Below are 15,661 nucleotides of genomic sequence, written 5' to 3'. Positions count from 1 at the left end.
CATCTGAAATATTTATTTCACTAATACTGGAGATGTTATCAGTATCAAACAACATCAATTGCTTCAATACAAACATTATTTTAAAAGTTACTGATAAGGCTGTTACACATGTTCTGATTTGTATACTTGATGGATTTTGTTGTATTGGGGGGGATTTTTCTCTTTAGGTTTATTAATATAAAGCAAGGATTATTAACTGAGGGTCCAGAAAGCCTGTGACATTAAATGGAAAAAAAATTACATCTTTATTTTTTTACCACTTTTAAACTAAAATTGGACTTGAACATTTCCTTCCATAAATCCAAAATTGTATCAGCAGTATCTGTGACTTTGTCACCACCAATAGAGATCATAGACATTTTATATTTCAAATTACAGTTGTTGCAGATAGCATACAATAGCATTTACACTCAAAACTACTTTGAAATTAGACACCGCCCCCCAGATCTTGTTTTAAATATGTTAATGAAAGGACATGAATATTTCAATTTTTAAAATCTTTCAGTAGTATTTCAATATCATATGTTTTCTTTACAATCCTATATACATTTAAAAACATCTTCCTGGGAAGGGGCCCACAGATGTCATCAGCGAGACTGATGGCATTTGCACACGCATGAGTGCACACTAGGAGAACTCATAGTAAGAGAACTAGTCTAGAGGTGATCATTGACTTTGGTGCCTGAGATGCAAGACTGAAGTCAGAAAGTCCTTCCGGAGACACACCTGCTCTTATTTTATAGTGAGGGACAGGGGAAGAATTCTGCTTCCAACTGCTTCTAGAGGATGGCTACTCCCCGAAACCTGGTGGCATTCTGCCCTTGTACCCTGTCCAGCTGCTTTCATCTCTGTCACTGCGACAGGGACAGAGGGGCTTGTCTTAGCTATGGATGTATCCTCATTTTCTAGGACAGGGCCTGATACACAGTGGGTTCTCGAGAAAGTTTGCAGAGTACATGGAAATATGAACTAGAAGTAAATCCTTGTTGAAACAGACACAGAAGTAGTGATGCTGGACGAGGTGGGCACGTGTGAGGGTGTGTGAGAAAACAGGCCAGGGATACAGGGACTGTGTTGGGGGTGTGGGCTCCGGAAAGTGGGGCATTCTTTTTTAAAAGAAATTCAAAACAGACTTCTGGAAGGTCATTTTTTAAGAATCTTGCTGGCAGTGTGAAAACACCCACCCCCCGCCTGTGCATGGCCCCACCCAGCCTCATGTGGCCACCTCATTCTCCCCCCACGCAGGGCTGGCTCCCGGCATATATGAGTCTCTGTGGAGCTGGGGCAGAAACCAGCAAGGCCACCCATCCAGACACCTCTCGGCGAGGGGAGAGTGTCTGAGGAGCCTCACCCAGGCTCTGCACTGAGGGCCTCCGAACACATCGCTGCCACCACAGTCCCAAGATGCCAGCGGTCCAGCTGCTACTGCTGGCCTGTCTGCTAGGGGGTGTGGGGGCCAGGACAGCCCAGTTCCAGAAGGCCAACGACCGGAGTGGCCGATGCCAGTACACCTTCAGCGTGGCCAGCCCCAGTGAGTCCAGCTGCCCTGAGCAGGGCCAGGCCATGTTGGCCATCCAGGAGCTGCAGAGAGACAGCAGCGAACAACGCGCGACCCTGGAGTCCACCAAGGCCCGCCTCAGCTCCCTGGAGGCCCTCCTCCACCGCCTGACCTCAGGCCAGCCCGCTGGGCCCTTGGAGACCCACCAGGGGCTGCAGAGGGAGCTGGAAGCCCTGAGAAGAGAGCGAGAACAGCTGGAAACCCAAACCCAGGAGCTGGAGTCAGCCTACAGCAACCTCGTCCGTGACAAGTCGGCTCTGGAGGAGGAGAAGAGGCAGCTGCAGGCGGAGAACGAGGATCTGGCCAGGAGGCTGGAAAGCAGCAGCCAGGAGGTAGCAAGCCTGAGGAGGGGCCAGTGTCCGCAGGCCCACAGCAGCTCTCAGGACGTGCCATCAGGCTCCAGGGAAGGTAAAGACGTGGGGTGAAGGTGACAGGATTCATGGTGATCTGTTGTAGGTGGCCCAGGCCTATCCTTCCCACCCTGTCCTTTCTCCCGGAGACCACACACACAGCATGAGGCAGACAAATGAAGGAGGGCAAAGCAACCACTTGCACATATTCCTAGTACATTAACTCCTGAAAATTCTGTCGAGGTTACTGGTTCTGAGTTCTTGTACTCACCCATGACAGTTTTCACCATTCACAGCAAAATGAGAAATAGAAGGACCAGATGAGATGCCTATATATACAATCAGTAGGAAGTTGCCAACTCTCCTTTTAGAAAACTATCCTTTTGTGAATCTTTGTTCAGAGGTTGTTGATTCTTGCCTTTTGTTGTTAACATGTCCTCTATTTATGAAATGATTATAGGTGATAGGGGTTTTTTTTATGTCCTTCCTTAGCCAAATAAAGAGGCAGCAACCCTTTTGTGTGTTCCCTCACTATGTTGTTTTGGAGGTTTTCCTGCTCTCTGGGTAATCTGATAGGGATTGACTTAAATCTGTAGATTGCTTTGGGTGGTATTGCGATTTTAACAGGATTGATGCTGGAAGTTTTCCTGCTCTTGATTCAGTCTGAGAGCCTCTGCCTTTAAGTCACTTTGAGGTGGCTTTTGCTGCCTCAGATGCTGTTCTGTTCATCCTGCCCGTGCCAGAAGGTGAGTCCCTGAGTGTCTGGGCTGGGGGTGGGGGCACTCTTCGAGCAGCTGGGAAGACAGTATCGTTGTTACTTTTTGTGAAATTGTGCTCCCAAATATTTGCTGTTTAATAAGTTTTCCAGTCATGAGGAAATAAACAAGCAAATCCAGTTATGGGACAACTACCCCAGAGTCTTCAAAGATGTTGATATCAAGAAAGAAAAAAAGGGAGGTGGGGGACCTTGTTTTCAATTAAAGGGGACCATAGAGATGTAGTGACCAAGTGCAGTGCATGACCCTGGAGTGGCTCCTGCATCCAGGGGCACAAAGCTGCAGAGAAAAGGTTTGGGATCCTTGAAGAAATTTGAATATAGACTGCTTGTTAGATTACGTTATTGGGTTAATGTTCAGTTTCTTGGATGAGAGATGGTAGTGTGGTTATGAAGAATAGCCCTGTTCTAAGGAGATACATACTCAAGTACTGAAGGGTGAGGTGTCAGAAAGTCTACAGTTTACTTTAAAATAGTCTGACAAAGATTATGAATATATAAAGAGAGAAAGAAAAAGAATACAAATTAACAAAGTCTGAACAGTTGGTAAATCTAAGTGAACAGCACATGGGGATTTATTGTATTAATGCTATTCTTTCAACTTTTCTAAAGGTTTGAAAATCTTCAAAATAAGATGATGGGAAACTTTTCTAAAGAGAGGCAGGTGTGAGATCAGAAAACCCAAGAGCTGATGCCTGGGTATGACCTCAGGCAAGTCATCTAGTCTCTGCATCTTGATTTCTCACCTATAACATGGCAATGAAAATTCCTACGATGAATAAAGATTTCTGTGGGGTTCAAGTGAAATGACTCTAAGATATAAAGTATTTTTAAAAATTTTATATTGCTAGAGTTGGAAGATATTCAGTTTAAAATTTTCTTTTTTAAAATGTATATTTATTTGGCTGCTTTGGGTCTTGTTTGCAGTGCACAGGATCTTTAGTTGTGGCATATGGGATCTAGTTCCCTGACCAGGGATCAAACCCAGACACCCTGCACTGGGAGCATGGAGTCTTAGCCAGTGGACCATCAAGGAAGTCCCCTAAATTTTACAGTGAAGGAAAGTAAGATGCCAAGGGACCCCAGGTGGAAGAGCTGATCAGTGACAGAGCTAAGATTTGTTGAACTTAAGTCTTTGAGCACTAATGAAAGAATCATTATTAATACAAGTGTTAATGAGGCATTATGTATTTCAGACTGTTTACTGAATGAAAAGCAGTGTGCGTTTATGAAAATGAGGCAACTTTTTTTTATTGTCTTGTGGTCATTTAACAAATCTTTGGAAATTTATTCTATGTGTTTTCTGATTTTATATTTCTTTTTGTCCTTTCCAGCTGCTCTACTTTTGAAATAAAGACAACAGCCTATTAGAGTGAAGTCCAGACTTGGAAGCTCTTTTCTAGCAGTGGGATTTTCCTGAGCAGGATATTACATTAGTACAAGAATGTAGAGCTGGAAAGGGGGCCTCGAGAGCATCTGGCATCTCTGGCTCATTTGGGCAGACCTGGAAACTGAGGCCCACAGAGGTTACTCAGTGCTCCCCAGTTGCCAGTCCATTGCTGGCAGAGCTGGGACTAGAATTCAGCTCTACCTAGAGGTTCAGTGGCTCCTAGGACCCTGGTGGGACCTCTAGTTTGTAGAACCTAAACATGAAAGACAAAAGGGTTACATTGAAGTGACGAGGAAAGGCATGCTTGGAACAAAAGATGTGCTTCTGAGAGTAAAGGGCTTGGGTGCTGGGCCTCAGGTGTGGGTGTACATATGCAGGGGAGGCAATACCTGGGGAATGGAGGCTGGGCGGTGAGAGCTTACTGAGTGAGCAGAGGAAAGGACTAAGAAGGGGGACATTTTCTTACTCCACCTGTAATTCAAATTGTCACCACCACTTTATTGGGTAATTGTTGCTGCTGCTAAGTCGCTTCAGTCGTGTCTGACTCTGTGCAACCCCATAGATGGCAGGCCACAAGGCTCCCCCGTCCCTGGGATTCTCCAGGCAAGAACACTGGAGTGGGTTGCCATTTCCTTCTCCAATGCATTAAAGTGAAAAGTGAAAGTGAAGTCGCTCAGTCATGTCTGACTCTTAGCGACCCCATGGACTACAGCCCACCAGGTTCCTCCATCCATGGGACTTTCCAGGCAAGAGTACTGGAGTGGGGTGCCATTGCCATAGGGAAAAAAGTCTCTATAGAATTACGAAAGACACTTGCTTTTGCGCGCGCGCGTGTGTGTGTGTGTGTGTGTGTGTGAGTTGAAATAAAATACACATATAAAGTGTTGTATTAATAGTTTTGTAGTGAGATGTCTGGAGGGACTTCCCAAGTGGTCCAGTAGTTGAGACTCCCTGCTTCCTACTTCAGGGGGCACGGGTTCGATCCCTGGTCGGGAAATTAGATCCCACATGCCTCACAGCCCAGCCCAAAAGTTAAAAAAGAAATGTCTGGAAATCTTTTAAATAACCCCTAAATAGAAAACACAGATTACCAGAGAAAAATTAGAGTTGCTTGTAGAGTCACAAGAGAAGCCCCACTTCCCTTTATTTCTCCTCTGCTTTGGGCTGGTCATCTCAGAAAACAGAATCCAGCATGTGGGCTTGTGGCAGCATTTGTATGACCACATCCCAGGGAGGAGAATCAGGGATGGGGGGAATGTGACAGGGAAGGAAAGAGAACCAACAAGGGGTGGCGGTGAGGGGCATTCTCCAGTGGGTCCCCATGGTGGGCAGCAAAGACTTGACCCCACAAGACTTCTGAGGAGTGGAATGCAGCAGAGGAAGGGAGCACTCCTCCCTGGATCCTGTGCTCTGTTGGCCAAGGATCATCCCATGGGATGTATCGCATTTCCCTGATCCACAGATGGGGGCACCAAGCTGGTTCTTGCAGAGCCCGCCAGGCTCCTCTGTCCATGGAATTCTCCAGGCGAGAACACTGGAGTGGGGTGCCATGCCCTCCTCCAGGGGATCTTCCTGACCCAGGGATCGAACCCGGATCTCCTGCACTGCAGGATGCAGAGAATGACCTGCAACTGGAGGTAAAGTGGAAAGCACGCACTGAGGTGTCTGGCACACAGTGACCAGCCAGGGGATGGACTCTAACTACGAAGGGCTTCTTTTGCCTGAGTTCCACCGTGGTTTAAAAATGTCACTTACAGATCAAAACGTCAACACGTATGTATCGTTTCTGTAACACTCATTGATTCCAGAGACAATAGATGTTGGAGCAGCACTCAGGATAGTAGTCTGCTAGCAAATCTTCAGTTTCCTGGAGTATTCATGACAGCCTGTAACTTTGTCAGCACCCTTCTTTTTTTTCATCTTCTTCATGTATATAATACTGACCTAACTTTTTAGGCAGATAGAAAATAGCTACATTAATCATTATAATGTCATTTGCATATAGATATATATGTTATGGAGAAGGCAATGGCACCCCAGGAGCCTCCGGTGGGCCGCAGTCCATGGGGTCGCACAGAGTCGGACATGACTGAAGCGACTTAGCAGCAGCAGCAGCATATATGTTATGCAACCTTATGTACCTTATATATATATATTGCCTCTGTGTATGTGTGTGCATGTGTGAGTGTGTGCATGGTATGCAAGCAAGTTAATCAGCTCAGGTTAAGCTCTCTAGCATGTGTCTATCAAGCAGCGGTGAGAGAGTCAGGACAGAGCATGAAGAAAATATTTCCAAAATTTTGTAACCGATATGAACTTTTCAACCATAGAAAGACTGGATTTTCAAAGAAACAACTCCCTAAAACTTTTTAGCTGTCCGATACAATATAGTTCTTAATCTTTTCAAAACCTCTTTTTGTTTCCCCCCACACATATTCAGAATGAAATTTGAGTGATTCTAAAACATTCCAGAGAAACTTTAGCTTTCTGTTACATTTTTTATTGAAGACCATTTCATTTTCAGTTTGAGCTAAAACTTCTGAGGGTCAAAGAGTTTGAGGAACTTGTCCAAAGTCACACAGCTGGTACATGGCTGGACTGAATTAGGAAAGTATGACTTCTGGCCTTGCCAGGCCCCTTCACACAACAGCTCCCCTGCCTTTTGGGCTCTGTATCCTCTCCCACAGGCTTCAGTTCTCATGCCCGCTCTGCTCTGGGAATAGGACCATTGCCAGGTGCTGCTGGCTGACACAGCCACACAGCAACCAGCAGGCTTGCAAGCCAGCCATCCCACCTGCCAAATGAGAACTGGCCTTGCAGTCATTCTGGAAGCGATTCCCTGACATTATGTTTTATTGTGATTCTTGTTTACTCCAAAGAAAGCCATGAGGCGTGGTTCCTGCAAAAAGTGATTAAAGGGGATGGATGCAGGGGAAGGCAGGGAGAAAGGCCCCTGGTCAGAGCCCTGAGGGCCTTGGTGGGACCAGGAAAGGAACTGGGAACCAGTTAGGCACGGGTAAGGGGAGAAGAGTTGATGGCAAGATAGCTCTTTGGGTGCACCGTCTGGGAGCTGTGCGTGTGTGAGTCACCCACTGGAATCTGAGTCAGCTCCAAGAGTGGGTCACCACCCCAAAGAGCTAAGCAGCATCTTCCAGGCTCTTGTAGAGCTTCTGGTAGCAGTCTGGGTTCATACTGGAGTCAGAAACCACATAGCAGACTAAGTCAGGAATGCTTCACATGAAGAATAACTGATGAAGGAGGAGCAACTATGAGATAAAGTAAACTCTGCATGGCACCCTAGGTCTGAGTGAGGGGAACCAGAGGGAGCACAGACTTGGAATGGTCCCGGCTTCATGGAGGAAGGTGGTTTCAACCCATGAGACAGCAGAGAGGCTGGCCGGTTAGCCTGAGCTGGAGCTGGTATGGCCACCTCTTGAGTCTGAACCAGGCTGCAGGCATCTGCAGAACCAGCGTGGGGGCTTGCAGAGGTCCATAGAGTAGGGGGGGGGTCCCTGTGCAGGGACTCGGGGTGCCATGTAGCGAGGGCTGTGGAAGGGTTATGGCCAATCTGAGGTGGCAAGGTCACAGAGGAACCAGGTCCTGGACTCGTGCCTAGGCAGGGCTCCACCAGGTGTCCTCACACTGGTGCCCACCAGCCCAGCCCCTGCAGGAGACCCACCTGCTTCCCCTGCAGTGTCCCTGCAGCACCCTCTACTGAGAAAGCTCAGCATTGTGCTCACTTTAGAAGAGAAATACCTTGTGTTTTAGAGAGCATCCATGAAAGGGTGTGTCATCTATGCATTCAGCACTGACAGGCAATACATTTGTAACTGACACTCAACCCCACCATAGGGTGGAAAGGTTCACAGCTGCCATGACCATGATAGATATGGGTTCAAGTCCCAGTCCCACCACTTACCAGCTGTGTGATCTTGGGCAAGTAACTTAACCTCTCTGAGCCTGTTTCCTCTTCTGCAAAGTGAGGATCATAAGGTTCCCTTTTAGGACTGCTATGTGGAATAGAAGAGCCTAGCATGGTACCTGGCTCATAGGAAGCACTGAGTAAGTGGCCATAGTTAATTAGGTGCAGACTGCAGTTCTAAAGCCTTACTCTATTTCTCTAAAACTTGTGAAGGCAACAGATCACATAAATAATGTATATAAAACTGCTTTGAAATGTGGAAGGAGCCATAAATACCTCTTAATCATCTCTTTTCACAAATAAACTGTTTTTCAGTATTTCAGTGCCAGTACTTTAGCTGGCTTCAAGGAAGTTACCTGGGGAAATGCCTGTAACTTTGGGTTCCTCCCCCTTCACATTTCTTTATTCCCTGTGGCTAAAGATGAGGTTTTTCTTTTTTATTTCTCTCTCTCTCTTTTTTGGCTGAACTACACAGCTTGCAGAATCTTAGTTCCTCAACCAGGGATTGAACCTGAGTCCCCCTGCATTGAAAGCACAGAGTCTTAACCACTGGACCACCAGGAAAGCCCCCCATTTTTCTTAACTTTCTTCTCACCGAATGGCAGGTATATGCCTCTACTTTTCTCACTATACATCTTTTTTTTCAGTAAAATTTCTCACTGAATTATATGACCATCCTAGTTACATTCAGAGAGTGAAATAATTTGTATCAGATGCACAGAGGAAGAAGCTGGGTGCAGGGGAGGGCGAGTCACAGTGACCCTCGATGGACGGCAACTTTGAGTCATGGAGCGGACAAGCAGGGAGCTAGAGAGAAGCAAGGGAACTCTCTAGCTTTGCACAGATGCCACTGTGATGATATTTCTTGCTCACCTGAAACCTCATCTCCACAGCTCTGCAGACAGGAAGGCAATTCAGGGAACCGAATTAATGTCCCAAGACTCCCCAGGAACCATTTGGATTGAATGTTTCTGAATACCAAAATGAACCCATGTTACTTCTCGGCCAAGAGGACTTGCCAGACTGAATTCCTCTGGGAATTCTGAAGGGAACCAGGGAACCAACTGTACCCCTTTTCTCTACATCTAGCCTTGCACGTCTGGAGAAGGAAATAGCAACCCACTCCAGTATTTTTACCTGGAGAATCCCAGGGACAGCGGAGCCTAGTGGGCTGCCGTCTATGGGGGTCTCACAGAGTCGGACACACCTGAAGCGACTTAGCAGCAGCAGCAGCAGCAGCAGCCTTGCACCTCACAGGTGCTCCAGAGGGGCTGGCTGACGGGATGGATCAACAGCTTGCCAAGGCTGCAGACAATGAAGACCTTCCACACCCCTAAGGGTACTCCCAGTTAACCCTGGAGTTTGGGTGCATAACCAGGATGACCTCAGTTGATTACACATTTTGATTTAGAGCTTTTAACCCCTCAGGCAGCCCAGTCTAGGAACATCCCCGGGTGTGAGGATGGTGCCCCCCAACCCCCACCCCCAGGGCAGTCACACTCTCCAGGAGGCCAGCTGAACAGCTGCACTAAAGGCAGGGTGGAGACTGTGTTGGGATCAGGGATTGGGGATCAGGATGGGTCAGGGCTCGCTGTGCTGCTGGGCCACACAAAAATACCACCACCAGCACCCTGGCCCAGCCCAAGCCTCAGGGCTTCTTTCCCTGCCTCCTTCCAGGGAGAAACATTTCTAATATTGTAGTTCACTGAAGCTAAACTCCATGGACTATAGCCCACCAAACTCCTCTGTCCATGGGATTCTCCAGGCAAGAACACTGGAGTAGGTTTTCATTTCCTTTTCCAGGGGATCTTTCCAACCCAGGTATCGAACTTGGGTCGCCTGCATTGAGGGCAGATTCTTTACCATCAGAGCCACCAGGGAAGCGCTTCACTGAAGCTAAATACCAGCAACCGTGAGAGGGAGCCTGGATTTCAGACATGAGAAAATGTGAAAGAATGTGTGGCTTAAGATTACTGAAATGTGGGCACATCCAGGAGGGTTGATTTCCATTACCTGAGAGGTCAATTTAAAAGGGTTAAGCTAACAAGTGATGAAAGACAGAGAATGTCTTCCTGACTTTCTGGGCTGTAGCCTCAGGCATTGCACTGACCACCCTCCTCTACCGTCCTGCACACCTGGGAACGCTGGGCTGGGAGCCAGGTCAGACTGCCTGAGATGGTCGGCAAGAGAAAAGGCCAATGATTGGAGCATATCTTTTTTATTCCAATACTTTGACATCTTGGCCTTGCCGCTACAGAAGGGACTGCCCCTCACAGGGTAGTATTCCTAAAGATAGTAAATGACTCAACTGGAAGCACATTTTTCATATTCAAACCAACCAATCCAGAGCCCACAACCTACTCTCTCTTCCTTTGAACTCACACTCGGGGCCACTATTCCTCCACCCTGATCAATGGGGGCCAGGTACCAGACACCTGTGGACAGCTCCCACACTTCAAAACCTTTCAGAAATTATCCAAAGTAACCAATCCTAAACCTGCTTATCCTGCCTCACTCATTCCTTCTCCTGGAAATCACAGTAAGTGCTCGCCCATGTTCCCCCTCCCTCCTGACCAATCCTGGTGCTACCCTGGGAGGTCACCCTTTGGTGACCTGTGGTACTCCCTTTGGAGTGGTGTACCCCCTCCTCTAGAGATCAGTGAGTATAACAACTATCTTTTCAATGGCAATGTCTCTTGATCTGTTGGCCTCACCATTGCTATTGTTTAGTCTGAGTCATGGACTGTAACTGACCCCATGGACTGTAATCTGCCAGGCTCCTCTGTCCATGGGATTTCCCAGGCAAGAATACTGCAGTGAGTTGCCATTTCCTTCTCCAGGGAATCTTCCCAACCCAAGGATTGAACTCACTGCTCTGGTATTGCAGGTGGATTCTTTACCACTGAGCCACCCGGGAAGCCTGTTGGCCTCACCATACCTGAATGACAATCCATCTTACATTTTAAAACAGCTGCTCCTGTTATATTCAAGGGCTGCTATATGCCATAATGCTAATCAAAGTAATAATAGCAGTAACTTAATATCTAACCAATGTCATCCACACCTCTCCCCTTCTCCATGGTTCAAACCCTCCACCAAATTCCTATAGGAATCCTTCCTTGTCCACAACTAGCTTTGGAAAGGGATCTGACAGAATATTGCAGCTGAGTATGTAAAGCTTAACATGTTACTTCTTACAGACACATTGGTATTGTGACAAGGGAAAAAAAAAAGTCTTGCAGGGAATTTGTTCATTGTTGAATTTCAGGCATCCCAGTTGATGCTAAGGATCTTCCCAATATCCCAGCATCAGACCTCACCTACTCATAAATCAGACCTTCTAGTGGGAACCATTTTAACTGTGTACAAGCTTACTTTATTTTGAATACTATACTCTGTGCTAGGCATGTTTCTATCCAATTTATTATTTGTGAGCTTTCTATTATGGGCTTCCTAGGAGGTACAGGGAATGAGGGTTCAATCCTGAGTCAGGAAGATTCCCTGGAGAAGGAAATGGCAACCCACTGCAGTATTCCTCTCTGGAAAATCCCATGGACAGAAGAACCTGGTGGGCTACAGTCCATGGGGTCACAAGAAGTCGGACATGACTTAGTGACTGAGTACACATGCACAAGTTTTTTATTATGGAATTTTTCAAACATTCACAAAAGCAGAGAGAATAACACAAACCCTAACATACCCATCACTTGGCTGTGACAGCTGTCAGCACAGCCCAGTCTTGTTTCATTGTCCTTCCCCTTCCACAACCCCACTTATTATCTTAGAACAAATCTCAAACATGGTCATATCTTTGAAACCCTATTTAAATCCCATCCTCAATATAGTCTAGCCTTAGACCTTCTTCCTCATGGTATAATCTTGCCTCTTTCTTTTAATATAGTTGCTAAATGGAATTTGGAGAACGTGGACTTCCAGGAACTGAAGTCAGAGTTAACAGAGGTTCCTGCTTCCCAAATCTTGAAGGAGAGCCCATCTGGTCATCCCAGGAATGAAGAAGGAGGCACTGGTATGGAGTGAAGTTTCTCCTCTTCTGTACCCACATGGTCTAGTTCTGTGCTCAGAGTTGGTCAGTTCACTATGCGGGAGGCAGGTGGACAAGTAACCTCCCTGGGAGCAGAGGCAGGAAAGGAGAAAAAGAACAGAATCCCTTTTCTGCTCCCTTTCCAGGGTACACTGGCAGGGAGTCGGTCTTTCCTGGCAAAGCTCTGTATTTTGTCACTTACACTTACCATGGAGACTGCACTGCCCCAGGGGAAGATGAGAGATGTATCCATTTTTCCCACTTGGTTGTCATATAGAATGGATTGCATCTGAAAAATGACATTTTTCAAGTAGATCCTTAATATCTTTATCTTGGGGCCAGACAGACACCATGTACCATCCCAGCATATTATTAACTAAAGGTATCTTTCTTTAATTTTGGGTACTAAGGAAAAGTAGCATTGCCCCTCTCCAAGGTGTTCCCTGAAAGCCTGACTTTAAGATGATGAAGACCGTGTCTTTTAGAAACAGGGACTATCCGTAATATTGGCAGTTATTGCTAGCACAGAGAGGCATGTAGGAGGATGGGGAGTTTTAAAATATTCAAAATAAGATTCTTTGAGATATGGGCAACACAGAGCTTCCACTTTCTCTAAGGAGATTGAGATATCCATTATAATACAGAGATGTGATTCAAATAGTTCTCAACCATCTCTTCATTTTAAAAATCATATTCAGATTTTATTGTATTAAAATAAAGGCTGAAGTATGTGGTCCCTTGGGAAAGGGCTTGAAAAACTTTGTTTTATTGAGATTATTGTAATGACTTGATTTTAATCTTACTGTTTAAAATAATGAAATAAACCAGACATAAAAATCATAAACAGTAATATAATGAACACCATGAGAACTTGCCCAGGTTTAGAAAAATATACAAATATAGTGTGAAAAGCTCTGTGCAGCCTTTATCTTTACAACCAATACCAAGTTGAAGTATTTATTCAAAACAATCCATGTATAAGTGGACTCATAATTCAAACCTGTGTTGTTCAAAGGTCAGATGTACTTGGATTCATATTACATGGTGATCAAATAATATTTCCTGGGCATTTACTCCATACCAAGCACTTAACATGTATAATTACATGTAAAACTTACAACCCTATTACCCAAAACTACTCTTATCTCCCTTTACAAATGAGAATACTGAATCTTAGAGAGTAAAGTAACTTACTGAAAGTCACACAAGTGGCAGGTGGCAAAGTCCAGGGTTTGTTTTTTTTTTGGTTGCTTTGTTTTTTGGCGTTTTATTTACTAGGGTTGGGGCTTCCCTAGTAGCTCAGATGGTAAAGAATCTGCCTGTAGTGCAGGAGACCTGGGTTTGATCCCTGGGTCAGGAAGATCCCCTGGAGGAGGGAATGGCAACCCACTCCAGTATTCTTGCCTGAAGAATTCCATGGACAGAGGACCCTGGTAGGCTACAGCCCATGGGGTTGCAGAGAGTCAGACAAGACTGAGCGACTAACACTTTCACTAAGACTTTACTAGTGTTAGCTTTTAATGTCATTCACTAGCCAGGATAAAGTTTGAGGAGAACTTTTGAGGACAGTTTGGAGTATTGTGGAAAATGATTTTTCATAATCTGAAACCACCCATTTGTGCTTCTCTGGACTGGCAAATAGAGGCCTGGGGTAGGGGGGTCGTGTGCCTTAGTTTCCTCAACAACTGAATTTTTATAATATCTGAAAATTGAGGGGGCTTCCCTAGTGGCTCAGACAGTAAAGAATCTGCCTGCAATGCAGGAGATGTGGGTTCGATTCCTGGAGATCCCCAGGAAGATCCCCTGGAGAAGGAAATGGCAACCCACTCCAGTAGGCTTGCCTCGAGAATCCCTTGGACAGAGGAGCCTGGCGGGCTACAGTCCATGGGGCCACAGAGTTGGACACGACTGAACCACTGACACACACACACACACACAGAGGGGAAAAAAAGCTTAGGTTTAAACCTGGACCGTTTGCCTCTGGGGTTCTCACTTCTGCGAGCTCTGCCATGCTCCACATCCTGGAACGATGGTGAACACAGTTTTTGTTTTGTTTTCGTTCACCAGGATGCGGAGAACTCGTTTGGGTAGGAGAACCCATCACTCTGAGAACAGCTGAAACAATCACCGGCAAGTACGGAGTGTGGATGAGAGACCCCCAGGCCGCCTTCCCCTATACCGGGGAGACCACCTGGAGAATCGACACCGTGGGCACAGACATCCGCCAGGTGTTTGAGTACGACCACATCAGGCAGTTCACGCAGGGCTACCCGTCCAAGGTGCACGTGCTGCCCAGGCCGCTGGAGAGCACGGGCGCCGTGGTCTACCGGGGCAGCCTCTACTTCCAGGCGGCCGAGTCCAGGACAGTGCTCCGGTACGACCTGCGCACCGAGACGCTGAAGGCGGAGAAGGAGATCCCCGGAGCCGGCTACCACGGGCAGTTCCCCTATTCCTGGGGCGGCTACACCGACATCGACCTGGCCGTGGACGAGATAGGCCTCTGGGTCATCTACAGCACCGAGGCGGCCAAAGGCGCCATCGTCCTCTCCAAGCTGAACCCCGAGACACTGGAGCTCGAACAGACTTGGGAGACCAACATCCGTAAGCAGTCCGTCGCCAACGCCTTCATCATCTGTGGCACCTTGTACACGGTCAGCAGCTACTCCTCGCCCGACGCCACTGTCAACTTCGCCTATGACACAGGCACCGGGAGCAGCAAGGCCCTGACCGTCCCGTTCAAGAACCGCTACAAGTACAGCAGCATGATCGACTACAACCCCCTGGAGAGGAAGCTCTTTGCCTGGGACAACTTCAACATGGTCTCCTATGACATCAAGCTCTCCCGGCTGTGAAAAGCTGCCAAGCTGTCAGAAAAGGCAGAAGGAGATAATGTTCAGGGCTCTTGAAGGGAGAGCCGGTCAGCCAAGCCCCACACAGCTTTCCTCTGCTCTCCAAGCTTGCATTAACCCAGAAGAATGTGCATGGTCACCGGGTCCGACTGGGCAGGAAGAGCCATCTGGGGATTGAGACGATTCCATGTTATAATAGATATTCTTTTCCTCTGTCTGCTCTTAAATGCATATTTAGCCAAAATAGTGTAAGTTTTCTGGTGATTTGAGGCAAAAGCTATAATGTGTAGGGGGTTTCTTCATGAAAAGCACAAGACTTTTGATAAATGGGCCTCACTAGCTAAAGAATGTATGTTTGGAGAGGAGGGTGGGAAAAACAGGTTGCCCCACAGGGAACCCAGAGCCAGCACCTGCCCTTGCATGTTGCCTGGTTACCATGAGCTACAATAACAAGCAGCGCTTCTAAAGGAAAAGGGATGGTTCTTGTGGCAGCATGAACATGCATAAGATGTGTCTACTATAGTTGGCTTCTAATGCTTCAGGTGGATCCAGTTGTGTATGACAGAATCTTTGCCCCATGAAATAAAATAATCTTACACAATGTTCTTGAACTTTGTGTGATAGTTTGTAGAAGAGAAGAGTACAGATTCTAACCATCAGATAACTCCTTTGGGTTGGGAGCAGTGATTGCAGGATGCTAAAGTTATGTTTTGTGTGTGTGTGTGTGTGTGTGTGTGTGTGTGTGTGTGTGTGTGTGTGTGTGTGTGTAACTTAA

The 15,661-nt window shown here is 46.6% G+C and overlaps 1 protein-coding gene across 1 annotated transcript; it reads left to right on the top strand.

The window, feature by feature from the left end:
* The first annotated feature begins 1,242 nt into the window (after nt 1–1,242).
* On the top strand, nt 1,243–15,491 carry MYOC (myocilin). Its single transcript, XM_027564808.1, has 3 exons — nt 1,243–1,966; nt 11,897–12,022; nt 14,105–15,491. Exons 1-3 carry the CDS (start codon nt 1,405–1,407, stop codon nt 14,887–14,889), a joined length of 1,473 nt encoding a protein of 490 aa, XP_027420609.1. The 5' UTR covers nt 1,243–1,404; the 3' UTR covers nt 14,890–15,491.
* The last annotated feature ends 170 nt before the right edge of the window (nt 15,492–15,661 follow it).

Source organism: Bos indicus x Bos taurus, chromosome 16, assembly GCF_003369695.1.
Source record: "Bos indicus x Bos taurus breed Angus x Brahman F1 hybrid chromosome 16, Bos_hybrid_MaternalHap_v2.0, whole genome shotgun sequence".
In the NCBI taxonomy this organism is placed as follows: domain Eukaryota; kingdom Metazoa; phylum Chordata; class Mammalia; order Artiodactyla; family Bovidae; genus Bos; species Bos indicus x Bos taurus.
This window is presented reverse-complemented; position numbering and strand designations above follow the sequence as displayed.